This window comes from Chlamydotis macqueenii, chromosome 6 (assembly GCF_036417535.1).
Source record: "Chlamydotis macqueenii isolate bChlMac1 chromosome 6, bChlMac1.mat, whole genome shotgun sequence".
Lineage (NCBI taxonomy): Eukaryota > Metazoa > Chordata > Aves > Otidiformes > Otididae > Chlamydotis > Chlamydotis macqueenii.
In genome coordinates, this window is record NC_141561.1 from 35,051,512 (window position 1) to 35,069,451 (window position 17,940).

The 17,940-nt window shown below is 36.0% G+C and overlaps 1 protein-coding gene across 7 annotated transcripts in view; it reads right to left on the minus strand.

Annotated features, from left to right (window-relative positions):
• The window catches only part of GULP1 (GULP PTB domain containing engulfment adaptor 1), a 175,148-nt gene that overhangs the window by 76,222 nt on the left and 80,986 nt on the right, over positions 1 to 17,940 (minus strand). For 6 of the 7 annotated variants that reach the window (XM_086751405.1, XM_086751408.1, XM_086751409.1 and 3 more), the window contains exon 3: positions 5,685 to 5,773. In XM_086751405.1, coding sequence (XP_086607531.1) covers positions 5,685 to 5,712 — 28 coding nt within the window. In that variant the 5' untranslated portion in view covers positions 5,713 to 5,773. Of the gene's footprint in view, positions 1 to 5,684; positions 5,774 to 6,899; positions 6,918 to 17,940 lie in introns of those variants that run through there. The other variant, XM_086751406.1, reaches the window with a different exon arrangement.

Here is a 17,940-nt window from a genome sequence, read left to right on the forward strand (position 1 = left end):
AAAACAAAGCAAAAGGAACAGAAATGGCAATCTCAAATACAGTTAAAACAGAATTTAAATTTTCTAATTCAGGAAGATTTAAATAATGTAATAAAAAGTTTAATTGGAACTGTTTTTTTTTAACATGCCAATAAATTGGAAAGAGAAGAAAGAAGAGTGACAACAGCCATTCAAGAACTACAGTATGCATATCTGTAGCTTCCTCTTGCTTACGTACTTAAGGTACATCCTTTCACGTACCTAAAAGATTTGATTTCACAAAATAGTATTTTCCTGAGTCACATATTTTAATGTTCTTTGCAATTTTCCAAGAGCTTTATAGGACAAAGTCCTATAAAACATAGTAGTCACTGTGATCCCTATCGAAGTATGGTTGGTACACATCCAAATTTATTTGACATAGAATAATAAATCTTGTCTTAAACTAAACATTCATTCAGTTACCTTGCAGTTACCTATGTAACTTCATACACTAGTAACAACTTACATGAAGGATTTATTAGCTTGTAGATCTCAAAAGATGTGCTTGCCAAACTATTGTGCAAATCTTTTAACAACCTGTAAATTAAGCTGCATACATTTTAATAGGGAAGAAATCAAAAAGCTTAAGATTCCTTCAATACCTGTTCCTATTCAAAAGTCAGTATTTAGTGCTTTATGGCTAAGCAGTGTGAGTATGTTCTTAAAAGGAGCTCCTTAGGTTTTGCAGAAGCAACAAATAGTTACTGTGGTAAATATAATTGTTAACTTGCCTAGAATATTCTATAAAGCAGGCGACAGATAAGATCATTTCTGCAATACCTTTCCAAAGATAAAGCAAATAAAATAGCCAACAGGAAATTATCTTCGTATACTCATTTTAACAAAAAGAAAAGAAAAATTAGGCTTATCTGTGCAGACTGAACATGAATCCTATGGAGAAAGCTTCCAGAGCATAGCTATGCATCCTCTAAAGATAAACTGTAATCATTTCTTTCGTAAGCAATTAGATCTCTTTCTTCTGCTGTCAGAATATAAACAGACACATACACAGTTGCATACAAATGCATGAAAACACACAGGTGCTGCAGGACTAGCCACTTGTCCCACAAACAGAAGAATATTTGGTCCTTGCCAAATTAAGGTAGTAATCCTTCAACCCTCCTTGTTGGTGTACTTGAAAGGGTACCTCCATAGTCTACTGAGAACAACAGAATAGTACAAAGGATGTTTTAAAAAACATCCTCAGTTACCAATCCAAAAAAAAGGGACTTGGTCACTGAATATTGGTTTTCCACATGACCCCATACTTCAAAACACAAGTAGTAGTATTTAGAATACACAAAAGCTCTTTGTGGAGGTATTGTGAAAGTATTAAGATGACTGACTTGTGTGACAAGTGAAAATAACTGAATGCAGAAGTATTTGGTATAGAGAAAAACACCCTTCTTTTCCTCCCAAACTTTGCTGTTGGAAAAATTCTTATTTAAAAAACCAAAAAACCTACAAACAAACATGAACCAGAAGCTTTTTTTTGTGTGTGGGAGCAGAGAAGATTTAGACCTAGTTTTGTTTTCTTTTTTCTCAGAAGGGGACAAGAGCTTTTATGAGAGGACAAAGTGCAACCACAAGAATATCGGAAGATCACAATGAAGAACATTGTCATTACCTATATGCCTTTAAAGTATAGGAGCATCTATTCTTTATGTTTTTTATCATCATTGTTAGTGTGGAAGTGCAGTACACAACAGCCTGCTTACAGCACTGATGCGAAATATACTCTTCCATATAATGAAAATACTTGCTTTAGGGCTATATTTATCTCCTTCACTCTTCCACGGCTTCACTTGTTGTCTACTCATCCAGAAAAAGAAATATATTAAAACCAAACATTCGTCATCTCTGGAATACAGCGTAAGTTTACAATGAAATTAAAGGTCACATTATAGTCAGTCCATTCACATAAAAGAGCATCCCATAACCTCTGATTGCCTTTTTAAAATATGTCAGATCCTGCCAATTAAATGCATCTGTCCACTCCTTCATAAATAATTCAGTTTAGATACAAATACACTAATAATGAGAAAAATTTACATTAAAACATAGAACTTAAAAAGATCTCTTACAGGAGAATTACATTAATATCACTAAATTGCTTAAAAGAGAGACTGAAATTATCAAAATGCAAACCTATTTTAAGATTAAAAGTCTTTTATCTGCACTACAGGCCTTTCGCACTACAATATTTCAGAGTGAGCTGCTAACACACCTGACTTAAAGGAAAAAATAAATGAAAAATTAACAGGAATCTTCAGAAACCATGACCCAAACCTGGATAGCATACAAAAACAAGCTTCTGATACTGTGATAGAAATATAAATGTTTTCACAAGCTTTGCCATAATAACAAAGCAGCAAGAATACATACGGTGTTTTTCTTTAAATTTATTTTTGTGGGAGAAGAAAAGAGATCCTTAAAAAAAAGATAATCAATAAAAATCTCTTCAACAGAGTATACTGCACTCATTGATCAAGGAATGGAAAAGAGAATATCTATTTTTTTTGGTACAGTTCATACAGTCACATAATATTGCTACAACAGAACATTTTCTCCACAACATATGTAATTGGTAGTCCAACCAGCTTCTACAGAAGTCAATAGAAAGGCTATTTTATTTTGAACAGGTACTGCATTTTTTTCACATTAAAACATACAACTTCAGCAGATGCTGACATCAGCTTTAAACCAAAAATTATCTTTTTTTTATTTTTTGTCAGTATTACTTCATAAAGTTTGTTTCCCTATTATACAAGCTCATGGCTGAGGATAACAGATGTTACAACCTGGACTACCAAAAGATTCTGTTTATTCAGGATTGCAAGTACCTCCTGAAATAAGCCGAATTTGCTTAAACTTCACGTTTTCTTACATTTTTGATTGTTGTTATTTAGGATGAAAGATGAACAGCTTAATTTTATTCATATGCAAGTGGAGATTTAAGCACATCAATTAAGCCTTCAATTAAAATTACTGTCTATCAAACAATAAATAAATATAACTAGAATACAAACATAAAATGTGCAGGTTAGAAGAAGTTCTGGTTTGTGCAAAATCTCCGGGACTCAGACTGGCAACGACTGCACCAGCTGTTTTTAGGGTCAGAGCCCTCAGCACACCTTGTAACCTTGTCAGCAGAAGTGGCCATTTCATGCTCAAATCACAGCCCTTAAAAATAAATTTACACAGAGTGCTTGCACTTTGAAGGAAAGTTCTGCTGTTTGAATCAGGTGACGGAGCAAGAACCAAGCTTTTCAGCAAGTACAGCCCAGTCTGAGTCATTCCAGCCATCATGTCACCACCAGTCTCACCCGGTTCAAGAAGATAAGGAGCTACGGCACTAGCCGTATACCTTCTGTATATGCTTTGCATTGAAAAGCTACTGCAAACTCATGGTGCCAATGAAGGTCAGAGAACACTTACTCTCTAAGTCTGCACAGTTCAGATAACCTTTGGCTATTGTGAAAGTACCACTCACATCTGTTTAAATTCCCCTCACAATCCTGTATATTTGAGGTGGTTGTTTATGTAGCTCCAAGGTAACAGCCTGATGCAAATTAGCACAAACCCTACCAGCGCAGCCCCAGGAGACTAATTTGGATTTAGAGAGAACTGCTAGGGAAGGCACAGCACTACTCACGTAGTTAATGCCTCAAAATATCCTGCTCTTAAATGTAGTTATTAGACAGGAATGTTGATACAGCCAAGCTTTCCTGAACTTCAATTGGCACAAAAATATGTAATTTTCACTTATTCTTGACAATTGCTTAACAAATTTCTGTTTTACCTAGGATATGAGAATGGAAATGTGTGCATTACGAGTAAAATAAATTAATGGCAGTATTTAACTGGTTGCTCCAGTTCTGAATAATTTATAAGAATCCACAGTAATAGCACATCGTTGTGACTGACAACTTCTTTTATGATAATTTTTCCTTGTTAGGGTAAAGAGAATAGCACAGAAAATCAACTGAACAACAAAGCAAATGCCCTTGAATACACTGAAATTCCAAGAATTCAGGTGAGGTCAGTCAGAATTTTCTTACAAAGTAGTGGTGAAATCAGAAAGGAATGAATCCAGTCGCCCCGAATGATCCCAGATACTGAGGATACAATTTCACAATTTGACCATAAAGGCAAGATGCAGACACCGGCACGGGCAATGAGAATTAGTGAAAGAGCATTTTAGTGCTCTGGGTGAAAGTCAAACACCAAGGAAACATCCCATAAAACACAAGTGGTCTGTTTCTGAAACTTGGCAGGCCAAGTTCTAAATATTATCATAAGTCATTAGAGAAAAGCAAAAATTATATGGTCACCTAGACAAAACAAACCTACAAAACCCAAGCTTCTTTCCCAGTTGTGATGAATCAATCCACAATTAAAGAATATTGAAATGGTCTCTCAAATTATTTGAAAGAAGCTAGGCAATACTACTAAGCAGCTGGTAGGTACAGACCTCTTGACAGAGCTGTTACAAATATCTGCACAAGAAAATACACCAGTGGTTAGGAAGAGCATGGGCTATGGATTTTAGCTTACTTCCTCAGCATCCACTGTGGTACCAAATGATCTCTCATCAGGATTTGTAGCCTTTGTGAATAAAGCGTATCCTCCTTTTGCAATCAAGCTGTATCCACTGATGTTGTGGACTACTTACATTAACTTGATTAATCTAGCTTTAACAAATAAAGGTACTAGACATGGAAGGATGCAGTGATGCATGTTGGTATAAGGTATGGCAGATGCCCTTTATTTTCAGCTTTGAAATTGATACCAAAGCAGGAATTCATACATATACAAAACATTTGCACTTACTCCAACTGAGTTTACACCTAGTTATTAAAGCAGGGGATCTAGCTCAGTGTGTATCACACTTAAGGATCTCTAGAACAAACATGAAAAATAAAGAAATTAGACCTACTGAATATTTTCTACATTACAAACAAATGTGGAAAGTGGCAACAAAGCTTCCAGTAAAAAAAGCTGCATCTCTAATGCTGCATCTGAAAAAACTTATGTTTAATCATAAGCAGATTACAAAAAAAAGAATAACCAATCCAGAAAAAAAACACACATAACTGAGTATTTATGGTTTAGATATTCTTTTGGAAACCATACCATTTCAGATGGCTACAAATTCAGAATAGCTTCTTAAAGGTAAGAGATATTCTTCTCCATGAGATATTTCAAATATATTAAATACAGTTTTCTAAAATAGCATTTCTTATTCTTGGAAGAATAAGAAATCAATGAATATATATGAATATATAAAATAAATACAGAAGTCACTAATACTTTAGAACTTCTAAATCATTCTAGTACATCCTTTGGTGTGTGCAGGAAAAGGAAAAAAAAACAAAACAAAACAAACAAAAATAAGTGTGTATTTTTTATATATATATATATATATACACCCCTCAATAAAGAAAATATTATGAAATCCAACATAAGCCTTACAATTCAGAAAGCTGTATAACGATCAATCGAGAATGCTTTGCTCTGCACATCTTATGGAAGGCTGCCTGTTTCTACCTAGTTAATTAGGTGTAATTATTCATAAGCATTTCCTAGTATAATTCTTGATATTCTAAAGAATTTATACAGGATATATATGTTCCCCATGGAATATAAGCTAAATTACTCACCTTTCTTCCTGCTAAAAGCACGATTCATGTTGAAAAATCTATCCAGTCAATGATAGTTCTGGGTTTGTTTTTTCTCCCCCCACTTTAACCTGCAGAACAATACACATAAGAAAACACAAAAGTCCATTATTATATCAGAAGTGAGCTTATTATCTTCTATATATCTATATATGCAATGCAAACAATTCTAAGAATTAAGAAATAATTCAGAGAACTAAAAGGGAGACGTGCTTTTCTGAGGAAGAAACTGCAGAACTGAGAAGATTTATGTTTGAATGCTCAGTGGTACTCAGTACAGAACGACATTTTAAAGCTTGCTGTGAAGGTCTTCTCACTGAGATTTCAGAGACAGAGCAGATGGTACTATGCGACTACATGAAGACAAATACTACCAACAAATAGATCAGAAAGAAAAAAACACTTCAAAACACTGATACACTCTTAAATTCTTATTCTAATTTTTGATTCACAACATTATTTTAGGATTTTATTATTTACCAACATTTTGCCACCAAAAAAAAATAAATCAAACACTTCCATCTTGTTTTGTAATTTTTTTTTAATTTTTCAACCATATGTAAAGATATTCCCATCACTTCTCTCCATTCTGTTCAGATCTTCCAGCCAAAAGCTGCACCAGTGCCCTTCCTCTTTCTCTGCTCTCATAGCAGTCCAGTCAAAGGAGGAAGAAAAAGGGCGGGGGGGATCAAAGCACTTGGTATCAGGTTATCTTTGGAATCAGTTAGAGCATTATCTTTCCTTTGAATAAAAACAGAAGTTAATCCAGTATATTTCAAATGTCAGCATCAAGATGACTGACAAATTCATTTAAGATACTTCACGCAGCTCAGGAACACTTTGTGGTGCTTGCCCCTCTTTTTCACATAATTAAGTTCAATACCAATTAAAGCAATTATAACCCAATTTCCATGAAGGCAGTAGATATTTTTCGGACTAGAACATGTGGGCAATTACACCTAAAAACCACCTCCATTTTATTTTCTAATAATCACTGATGTGGTAGGACTTCTTTTCCACACAGCCCTGTGAGAATGCAGGAATAATCCCTGTGCTACACAGAGAGCCGTGGACACATTGAGGTCAGTGAAACCAGAAAACTCCTGTAAGGGCTCTCGAGGTCCTAGGAAAGATTTAAGCAGCACCCCTGGCACAGGCAACGGCATTGCCAATGTAATTCCAATAGGAAGAGCTCACCTGTGAGGGAGTTTCACCAAAACCTGCCGACACAGAAATAGTCCTCTTTGCAGAGAAGGCACAGAGTACAACTTTCAGCAGTGTAAACACTGACAATCAATTCAATTTAAAGGAAGTAACAAGCAGTGAAAAACATCAGAATTGCAGCTTTCAAAGCAACTGACAAATGTGTTTAGCTTAGAGGTTTAGGTTCACAAGGAACACGGGCATCCTACCACATACGCTTAGGATATATCAGCCATGGCAGAACTTCGGGACGTTCACCTTCTTCATGAACTGTTACAGTCAGTGAAGAAGGCATTTTGAGTACAAAGAGGATGCTTTCGCTCTTACACACCTCTGGCAGTTGTCTCACACAGCACTAGATCAGTCACTTCTGTTCTCCTCCATGATGGGATCATAGCATCTCCTTTTTCTGAACTTTTTTTTTTTTTTTTAAATTGTGTATTCCTGTCCTCATCCAAAAGACTAAGTAACATATTTGAGATGGCTTATTGAGTAAAAGATCTCTTAAGTAAAGACCAGGTATGTATATCATAAGGCTGTCGGTCACATTTCTATAGATCACCACTGAAGTATTTTGTGTAAAACATCGCGTAACGAAGTATGTCCTTTTTTCCTCATGGACAAGAACATATTACCATTAAAGTAATCTACACTAATAAAAGCCAGAATTTACTGACTACTTACCTAAAAATTTACTGTATTTTTCCAAAAGCATGTTAATAATTTCAATTCCAACAAAACATCAATAGAACAAAATATGGAAATACCTTAGGCAGCAACTAGTATTAAAACACTTAATCAGTGTACTTCTACTTAACACCAAACATGTTATCAAACAGTCAAAACCTCACAATTAGCTAGATGCAACTGCTTTTAAAATTCCCTCAAACTCTAATATGAACAAATTCATCAATCTCTCAGATGCAGAAAAAGCAGATGGTTAAGTCCCCCATAAAATCTTGCTATTTTAAAAACAAGCAAACAAAAAAACCCAGTGCAAACACCACAAGGCTAATTTCAGTTGGATTTGAGGGAAGAAGGTGATATAGACTGTTGTTAGCAGCACTGGTAAGTTTTTGATCAGAAGGGCAAAGTTATGTTTGATGCATCCGTGATATCTTTGCTCACAATATTCCAACAGAAAAAAAAAACAACCAAAAAAAACCACAAACAAAAAACCACTACTCAGAAGCAAGCAAGCTGTTCTCTGATCACAGACACCAGACAGGTTTTCTGATAAAATATGACTTTGTTTCTGACAATGCTAGACATACAAAGCTGCTGGAAGAAACTGATCTGCAAAATAGTCTTATAAAAACTTGTAATGAAGCCAAAAGGAACGTAAGTCAGAAAACCCCACTACGGGGGTCCTGTGCGAGGGGGGAGCCCTTCCGGTGAAACCACTCGCGTAGAATGGGTAAAGCAGTTCTTGCAGTCAGAGGCACCAGGGAACAGGAACATGGACCAAGCCATTTCATTACTCATCGCTTCATAAGACACACCTATGTAAAGAACGTTTCTCCACCTTACTCCTCAGAGTTTTCCTCAGCTTTGTCCAGAAACTAAACCCTACTAGGAAATACAGACCTGCACGTGATTTCACAAAATGGTAAATTGACAAAACATGAAGAATACTGACAAGCACAGACTAGGGAAAGTTTGAGTTATATCAGGTTATTTCTTTTAGGGCAGAGAGAAAAGACTTCGGGGGAAAAAAAGAGAGAGAAAAGGCTTCGAAAATAATTTTATTAAACTAACAATAATGAAAATACGAATAAAAGCCAAACATCCTGGGCAGGGGAGACACACGACATCGGCAGTCCGAACAACAACTTGGGCAGGCGACATGGGAAATAGAGTATTTAAGCTGCCATATCAAACTTCCAAAGCCGAAATCATCACCTCCACAAGTACTTTTTAACAGAACAATGTTGGTCGCTGTCTTCTATGCTTTACACAGCAAAGGAAGCCGAACAAAGGCTGCAGAGTGGCAGCCTTCCAGCACAAGCAACCGCCGTCCTCCCTGGCTGCTGAACGAACTCCAAAGCTTCCACAAAGACATCTTTAAACGTCTGCGGGCTCCTTCAGAAATGTTGTGTTTTGATGTTTTCTAAATTTAGAGCTGTCTCAGACGAGTCAAGAGAGGGGATACTTAGGAAGGGGATGAAAAAGCCACCAGTGTAACTGGTCTCATTTGGCTCTTCTTTCCTCTTAAAAATTTGGTATTCCTCAGGATTTACATCTTACATTTTTTGGGTTATCCCTCAGGATCCCCCCCAAGGCAGTCCCTTCAAATGGCATGAGCTATAACAATTACCCGGGCTGAATCTTTTTTTGTTTGTACCTTTTTTTCGTTCCACAAATAATTCTTCCAAAAAAAAAAAAAAAACCTCCCTAAAAACTCTAACTTGCACCCATTTACTCCTTTTAATAATAATAACACACGTCCAATCTGTCCCTTCCCTCTCAAATACACATAGTTTCCATACAAAGCCAAATTTAGCTTCAGAAGACCTGAAGATTCAGACTCTGTCTCCTCTCAGACCTCAGCCTTTCAAGCTACTGGATAACATTTCTTAAAGAATGAAGCACAAAATGTCTTAAACCCTGTTTTCAAAAGGGTCACAGCACACAGGAATGTGTGACTCATCGGCTTGCAACGAAACTTTGGCTTATAAAGTTTCTTCTGAAGGTAAGATGAGAAACTTCAGAATATGGTTAACAGCTTTAAAATTCTTTTTTTGAGTTAAAACAAAACACCATAAAAGTATTGTCCTGATATGACATGGGACATAATGAAGGGCAAAGTTATGATAATAAAAGACTACATTAAATGATACACAAAAACAAATAGACATCGTCATATCATGATGTACTCCCGTTCCTTTTTGTATGACAAGTAACTGAAACACTAACTTGCCACAAACTCTTCTCCTCCGAAACTGTCAAATCATAAGAAAAAAAGATGTTGACACCAATAAACAAAACTGAGTGCAGATCTGAACCAGCAGTTGCATGCAGCCTTTCTTAATATTCAGGAAGCAAGCAGTTCCATTTACAGTTATGAAATTATTTGTGTCCTTTAAGTTTGTAAGTGATAAATAGAATAGTCTATAGAACTATAAGCAACAACAGCATTTAAATGAAATTTAGCACTCTTAAAACTTGCAGAAATAATATCTTTTCCTTAAAAACAGCACAGTTCTATGAGCTTCACCAAAATCAAACAACTTTCTGTCAACTGAAGTTCTTACCCTGTACTTGGGCATTTTAATTGCACAGCCCCTGTTTTCCCCAAGCTCCTGAAAGCAGCTGGAAGGTACAGAGGAATCACACATGCATTATTTTATCTCTCTCAACCAGAATAAGCCTAGTACCATTGTGACAAGTGTTTTTCCTCCCACAGCAAGCAGTCCTCCACGCTGCAGGTAAAGCATTTCTCATGGAGCAGACCTGCCAAAGCTAGAGGAGTATTCAGAAGCTCTGAGGACAAGTAGACAGTAGTGTTTTGCTATAAATATCAACATCAAACAGAAATCTGGAACCAGAAAAACTACACAAAACTCACGCACTTCATAGTAGTTTCCAAGAAGTTTGGGTAAGTGCCTTTTTACTTTCCCATTTCCTAAAAATAACTTTCTCCTTTCAATAGGAAAAAAAGAAAATACAGATCAGTAACAAGCGACAAGGGGATATCACTGAGATATCTGACAGCAAAAACAACTCCTTAAGCAAGGTTAGCACAAATTTTTGTTTTACAGCAAGAAGAAATAGCAACATCAAAAAACATAACAACAATAAATTTCACTATTAAAGTAGAACTCTGAAAAAATGTGTTTAGAACTGGTGCAAGAACTAATAAATCCTCAGACAAGTTGCTAATGGCACAATTTTAAGAAAAAAAAGGAGAAATACAAAATTCACTTGTTTCACAAAAACAGTTCTTGAAATCTGGGTTTTGAAGTATTAGAATATACATTTAATTTTAAAATATTGCATTTTTCAGTATATTTATTTGTACATTATTATTTTGTATTATGCTTATCAACGATTAGGCTGATAAGTATTAGTGGATTACACTACTCATGGAATGAACTAAAGCTCATACTGTACAAGCAAAAGGAGTAATTTAAAAAACAGGATTATTCCCCTCTTCCCAAACATTTTTCAAGGAAAAGCAATACTCATCTTATTCACTACGACAGAATAATCATCAAAGGATACAAGATGAACTTCCTTTTTCCTCAAATCCACAAGCACCAGCATTCAGTGAAACGTGGTGACGGATTTCAGTCTTTTCTGCCTAAGTTTTGCTCTGCTGTACAAGAACTTACATATGTCAGATGCTTTGAGCCAGTAGAAAGGCTTTATACTCAGGCACTTTCATCTGCTTCCAAAAGACAGACAGAAAACATCTTGTGACTTGCAGACAAGAGGGTCTGTATTTGACATCCCATTAGCCATTTTGTAGTCTATTTGGAATCTGAACATGATTTTTGCTTGTCCCACTACTTTCAGATGGATGTCCCCAACATAAGAATGGCATAGACTTGTTGGAAAGGGTCCAGAGGAGGTAATGAAGACGATCAGAGGGCTGGAGCACCTCTCCTATGAGGACAGGCTCAGAGAGTTGGGGCTGTTCAGCCTGGAGAAGAGGAGGCTCTGGGGAGACCTTATAGCGATCTTCCGGTACCCAAAGGGGGCTACAGGAAAGATGGGGAGCAACTCTTCAGCAGGGCCTGTTGTGATAGGACAAGATGTAGTGGTTTTAAAGTGGAAAGAAGTAGATTCAGAAGACTGGATGTAAGGAATAAACATTATACAATAAAGGTGGTGAAGCACTGGCACAGGTTGCCGATGCCTCATCCCTGGAAACATTCAAGATCACGTTGGGCAGGGCTGTGAGCAACCTGATCTGGTTGGAGATGTCCCTGCTCCTTGCAGGAGGGTTGGACTGAATGACCTTTAAAGGTCCCTTCCAACCCAAACCATTCTGTGATTCCATGATGGAGAGCCTGGGGAGTTTTGCTAGTGTATTAACAGCAACGGAGTGAGATTCAGTGATGGGGTCTACTATGAACAGGTGAAAATAGAACAGCTCTCAAAAATAAAACAGTTCTAGTAGAAGGGATACTGAACTCTTGAGCTTTTTGACTCTCAACATGAATAGTTCTCCAAAATTTTACAGACAGTCCTTGCTTGAGTGGATATATACAGTTAAAAGGAAAGATATGTCCTGACACCGAATGTGGTTACCCTCTATGTTGGTATCATCCTTTCTCCCTTGGAAGAGCCAACAACCCAGACAAGCTATTTATTTAATTACAGGAAGATCATTTTCAAATCCTCCATTGCATTTTCTTTACAAGGGAGGAAAAAAATAAAGAAAAAGAAGAAAAAAAGTTGTTTGAAATATTTGGATTTTCAAACAATAGCAAATTCTTATTAAGCTGAAACTTTTATGGTTATATTTATCATATTCATTACATTTTCACAGTCACATTGTAAAAAGTGCCACTGACAGGAGAGGCAGAGACAGAAAGACTCATTAGGTATTCTAAAGGTAATCTTGGAATAAAGCACAATTCTAGAAGTAACTTTGTTTAAATTCACTTACATTGAAAAGCTCATCATATTTAAGCAGAGGTACAACAGTTTAACAAAAGGCACCATCTTACTACTCTACCAAAGTATATTTGGCCAGACTTGAAAACACACCATTGTGCACACGTGCGCAACACATCCCATAAGACCACTCTACGTGCTTCCCTCAGTGTGCATTAAACTGAATTGAAGTTCAAAAGCTGATTACCCATGTCCAAAAGATGATTAAGAGGAAATGAAAATTCCAGATGTCTGTTTAGACAGAAACAACCAGAAAATTTCTGGGTAGGTAGCAGGGAAAAACCAGCAAGAGAAGAGTGAGGAGAAATATGCCTGCATCTTTACACACACAAAACCTTCGCTGCTGTGCAGCCTCACAGAACACAGTAGTTCTTTCCCCTGCTGCAGTCCTCTCTCCAGGAGCTCAAGAAGCTTGCTTCAATTTATCATAAACACAAAATAGAAGAAATAATCACCCTTTCCCCAAGAGCTCTGAACTATGACACTACAAATGGTTTTGTAACTCTTTGAAGTCATAGTTTGGGGGCTTTTTTAATTGTAAAAGCTTTTTGTTTTGGGGAGGGGGTTTAGTGTACAAGATCAACACAAAATTAACAGATACCATCCTCTTATGCAAATCAGAAGAACATGCTAAAAAGTTATAGTCATGTCCAAAAGGAGGCAGGGGAAAGAAGATATCATTTTTTAAGCTTATTTATCTGCAGGACTTCAAGGTCCTATTTTTATATCTTAATTCAGTTGAGGATCCTTGTACTACAACTCTCCCTCAAGGAGAACCAGAATCCTCTATAAATTCTAGGCATACGAACTGCTATGCAGAGTTTATATACACTTGTTTTATCTTTTAGAGTCCAATTCCTACGATGACTTCCCTCCCAGTGTTAAAGGTCACATATTGGAAAAAAAAAAAAAAAAATCACTGCCACACAAATTTCTAACAATTCATTTTATCTTAACCAATTTATTAACATATTACATGCTTCTGAACAATGACATACAAAAGTGTCATTCATTTAACAGAAGTTTTTAAAGTGTCATTCACTTCACAAAGACTTAAAATCCTTTGTCCTGAAGACAACCCCTTACTATTAAAGTCAATAGATTTCTCATTGATGTTAATAAATTCAGAATATTTGTTTTAATTGGTTAGCCAATTAACTTATTATTCATAATTTATAATTTATATATTTTATAATTTATAATTTTATAATTTATAATTTATAATTAATTTAATTGGACAGCATTAGGTTGTATTTATACAGGTGAGACAGGCTTCATTAAGTGATTTCAACACTTTTCCAAATTGAGTAAAGTTGGCAATATCCATTTTGTCACTTCTACTAAAAGAATCTGAGTGATTATCTCAAACAGGAGATTATATTGTTTTTGAGGCTTTATCATGTTACATTCCTTTAGCTTATCCTCTTTAGCCCTTCTGAATACATTCTGCAGAATTCTAACATTTCGACAAGGATGTGATGTGAAGTTAAAAGCACAGATATTAAACTAACACTAAATCATGGGAACCAAAATCATATTTATGACAAATTAATCTGTAATTTAGTAATTTAGTAGAAATTACTGAGATAAAGACTACTACATAACAGAATCACCTCTATCTTGTAGATCAGCAATGTGTTTAAGTAGTTCATTAAAATGTGTATTAAGGAGAAACATTCAGGTTTTGCACACTATTATGGTTATTATGAATCTTATTTTGAAATTTTGTTAAGTGATTCATCCTAGAGTAATCCAGTAGAAATTACTGAGATAAAGACTACCACATAACAGAATTTCCAAGCTAATAAGACTTAAATTTCTTCAATTTTCCTGGATAGGAGTGCTCTGTATTTTTTGATAGAGTCAGGACTAAGGAGAATGTGTAAGTTTTGAAAAGCATTCTAGATCAGCAAGTTTAGACTCACACATTCATCACATCACACAAAGAATGGTACTGGCTACTTGGGACTGGGAAAACACAATTCCAGTCCCTGCTCCAATTAACTTCCATGTAGTTGAAATATGCTGCAAGTCTAACGTGATGTTCACAGTCTGTTCAGCTTTGCACAGAAAAACCCTCAGTGAGGCATCTCCAGTATTTAGGGATGAAAAAGAGTGTTCTCCCATCCTTTATAAGCATATGATACTTTGACCATGATCCGTAAACCACTGTGCACACCAACTCACCCCCTAGGTAGGCATCAACCTGTACTGAACCTCCAGAACCAGAGGAGAGAAATAAATGCAGGTCACCCTACTAAGTATATGGAGAAAATTCAGACAACTGCTAGCAGCAGATTCAGTGACTGATACCACAACTGAACTACTGAATGTAAAAGGAGAAGGATGTGAAAAGTAGGTACCAACGCCTGTTATGTTTGCAAAGAAAGGAATTTTTAGGCTTTTGTCTTGAAACCTAGGAAATAAAAAAGAAAAAAAAAAAAAAAAACAAATCCAACAAACAAACCAACCCCAAACTTCAGAAGAACAGTGTTTAAAAACTAGAAATGGACCTTTGCTGGAAAGTTTCCTATTGAATGGCTTAAATGCCTATGCCAGGCATTTATTTTCCCTTTCTTTCTGTACAGACCTGAGCTACCAACTCTGGTCTATGGCTTTGGGTACAGCAACTAGATCCATAAACACTGAAGTAAAACCATGACAATTTCACAGCACATCAGTCCTTGAAGAAATTTAAGCTTCACTACCAAGGTTTCAAGAAATTCAGTGTATGGATTCACAGCATATTAAATACGACCCCATTTAAACCAGATTTTCAAATATATTTGTGCAAAGACTGCAAGGTAATTGAACTTGAACTACATTCACACATCTTTAATATCTGCCCCTAAACAGTCAGCAAAGACCTCAAAATCCAGTGCTGAGTTCCTTGGAAACCACAGCTCACATGGGTTAACAGCTGTCCTCCTGCACAAAGAGAAAAACCCCACCAGTGTGCATTTACTCTTTCATGAGATCCTTGTAACATGCAGCCGTAGAGAACCTTCTTCTAGATAATTACCACGAAAGACACTGTTTTGAGAGAAGAAACTGCAGCAAATCCACAGAACATAAAGTGACTCTCTACTGCAGTCATGCACTTGAAAAAACACTGCTTTCAAAAACCAAACCTAGAAGTCAGCTAGTGAAACAAAATCAGAACCACCAACATAGAACTGCACCCTATATCCAACCATTACATCAAACCACACACTACTCTCCTCCTCCTTCCTCCAGCAACATACATTGATGTTGATTTTAGGAATCACAGATAACTATTCAGATTCCTGAAGTTACTTCCAGAACAATTACATACAAATAATACTGGTAGTCACTAATGAAAATTAAATTACTCAATGATTTGGATTCATATACAAACACAACTTCATGAACACTTCTTAACTACTGCTTTTTCAAAACACTTTAATGTTGCTATACAAAGCATCAAACATACAAGAGAGTTGGGCATCTCTGCTGGTATTTATGTATTCCACAGAAGATCATTTCAAAAGAAATAGCTAAGAGTACTGTAAAAGAACAAGCTTGTGTGAAATTACGATCTTAAACAGTCTGCTTCTACTGCAGCTTTAATTTTTTGTAAAAAAAAAAAAATTGAGCACAAAAGTAATAATTGAGAAATGCAGCAACACATGAGAATTTCTGTAACAGGGAATAGTCATTATAGCTCAGTGCTATAAAAATCCTGCTCAGACACACCACATCTTTAGCTACAGTTTTCTGGGATTTTCCAAAACCCGTTCTGTTTAATGGAAAAGTTATGCAAGAAGACTCAAGCAAAGCTCATTGTTTGGAAATTGTTTGAATACATATGCACATGCATGGAAGAGAACTCTCAACTAGCTCACTGATGCCATGCAGACAAGAAGGACTGTTTGTGAATTCTTATGAAGATTTGTGACTCTGCCTTTAAAAACAAAAAAAAATTATGTAGCCATTGCAGAACAGCAACATCTAGGTCACTTGAGAAAAACTGTACTTCTCAAAGAAAGAAATCTCTATATATAGAAATTTGTGTTAAGATACAAAGAGAAAAAAAAGGGAAGAAAAAAATAGTTCTGTTATGGTTGGGGGGATAGAGATGAAAATCAAAATGACTCTTTAGCAGTTATCTCGAAAACTGAAAGCATAAAGCATTATTTCAACTAGGAGAGAAAATTCTATGTGAAATTACTTACATGCCTTGATCAACTGGAAAAAAAGTGAAGAGGAAGTATCATTGTAAGCTGGGAGTAATGGAGATAGTAAGTACTACAGTCTATTCATGGACAGAAGTTTCCGATCACTCTGCCAAACCTCTGTGCTCCTTTGTCTTTACTTTGTTTATTGCTCTCAGCATGCAATCTCTAATTTGTTTAACTACCTGTAATTAAATCTTTTGGGAATTTTACTGCACAAATGATTATGCAAAATTCATCTTCCCTTTCTATTTCATCCAAGAATGTGTCTCTCTGCTAACTGGATTTTCAAAAATGTACCTTGCTGGTTGGACTCTGACTTCTTAAAGAAAGCAAAAGAGCTATTGATATAACCAATGTTTTTAAACTCCATTAAAATCAGAAGCAACATGAGAGCATAATTACCATAGGAGCCAAATTAAAATACTCTTACTTTGTAGCTCCTTCAAAAGGAGAATATTGCTGAAACTGCCAGTACAAGAATTCTTTTCAAGCAGCAAAACCTCAACACTCTGCCACTGAAACCTGAATGGCTTTAACACCCAAATTAGAGTCTACATCAGTTGGGTAGGTATTAACTTTTCAAATATCATTGGAATCAAGCCACTGGGAAACAAAATGTGTTTTACAGGCTTTTAATTTACAATACATATACACAACCAAACAGTAGCACTTGATAAGCAGCCAAAAGTAAAAATGTGATCTGAAAGCAACCTCAAATTAAAACTAATGAACCAATCCCTGAATTTCCTTCAAATTCTCTGGAGAGTTTCATAGGCCACCCTCATGCCCCCTTCCTCAGGGGAAAAAAAAAAATAAAATAAGTCAGAATTAATAAGCCAAATTATTATTTCTTTTTTTAAGCCAAAGTAATGCTGGAGCTAAAATTAGTATAACAAAGGGAGGTAGTTGCTTGTTAACACTGGGGAAGCTGCTTCCTCTCCCATAATGCGCTTTGCATTTACAGAACCTTTCAAAGGATCCATTGACATTAGGCAAAGTTTATAAGTGCTCCTAAGAGATTATTATCATTCCATCTTGTAGATGCATAAATTAAGGCAGACACAATACATGGCCTCCCAATGTCACAGAAAGAACTGACAGCTGCAGTAAAATCCAAGACTTATGAATTGCACATTTCTGTTTAAGGATTCCTCTAAACTGAAAATATTTTCTAGCAGTTATTCAACACATTAAAATGGAGATATTTTCTT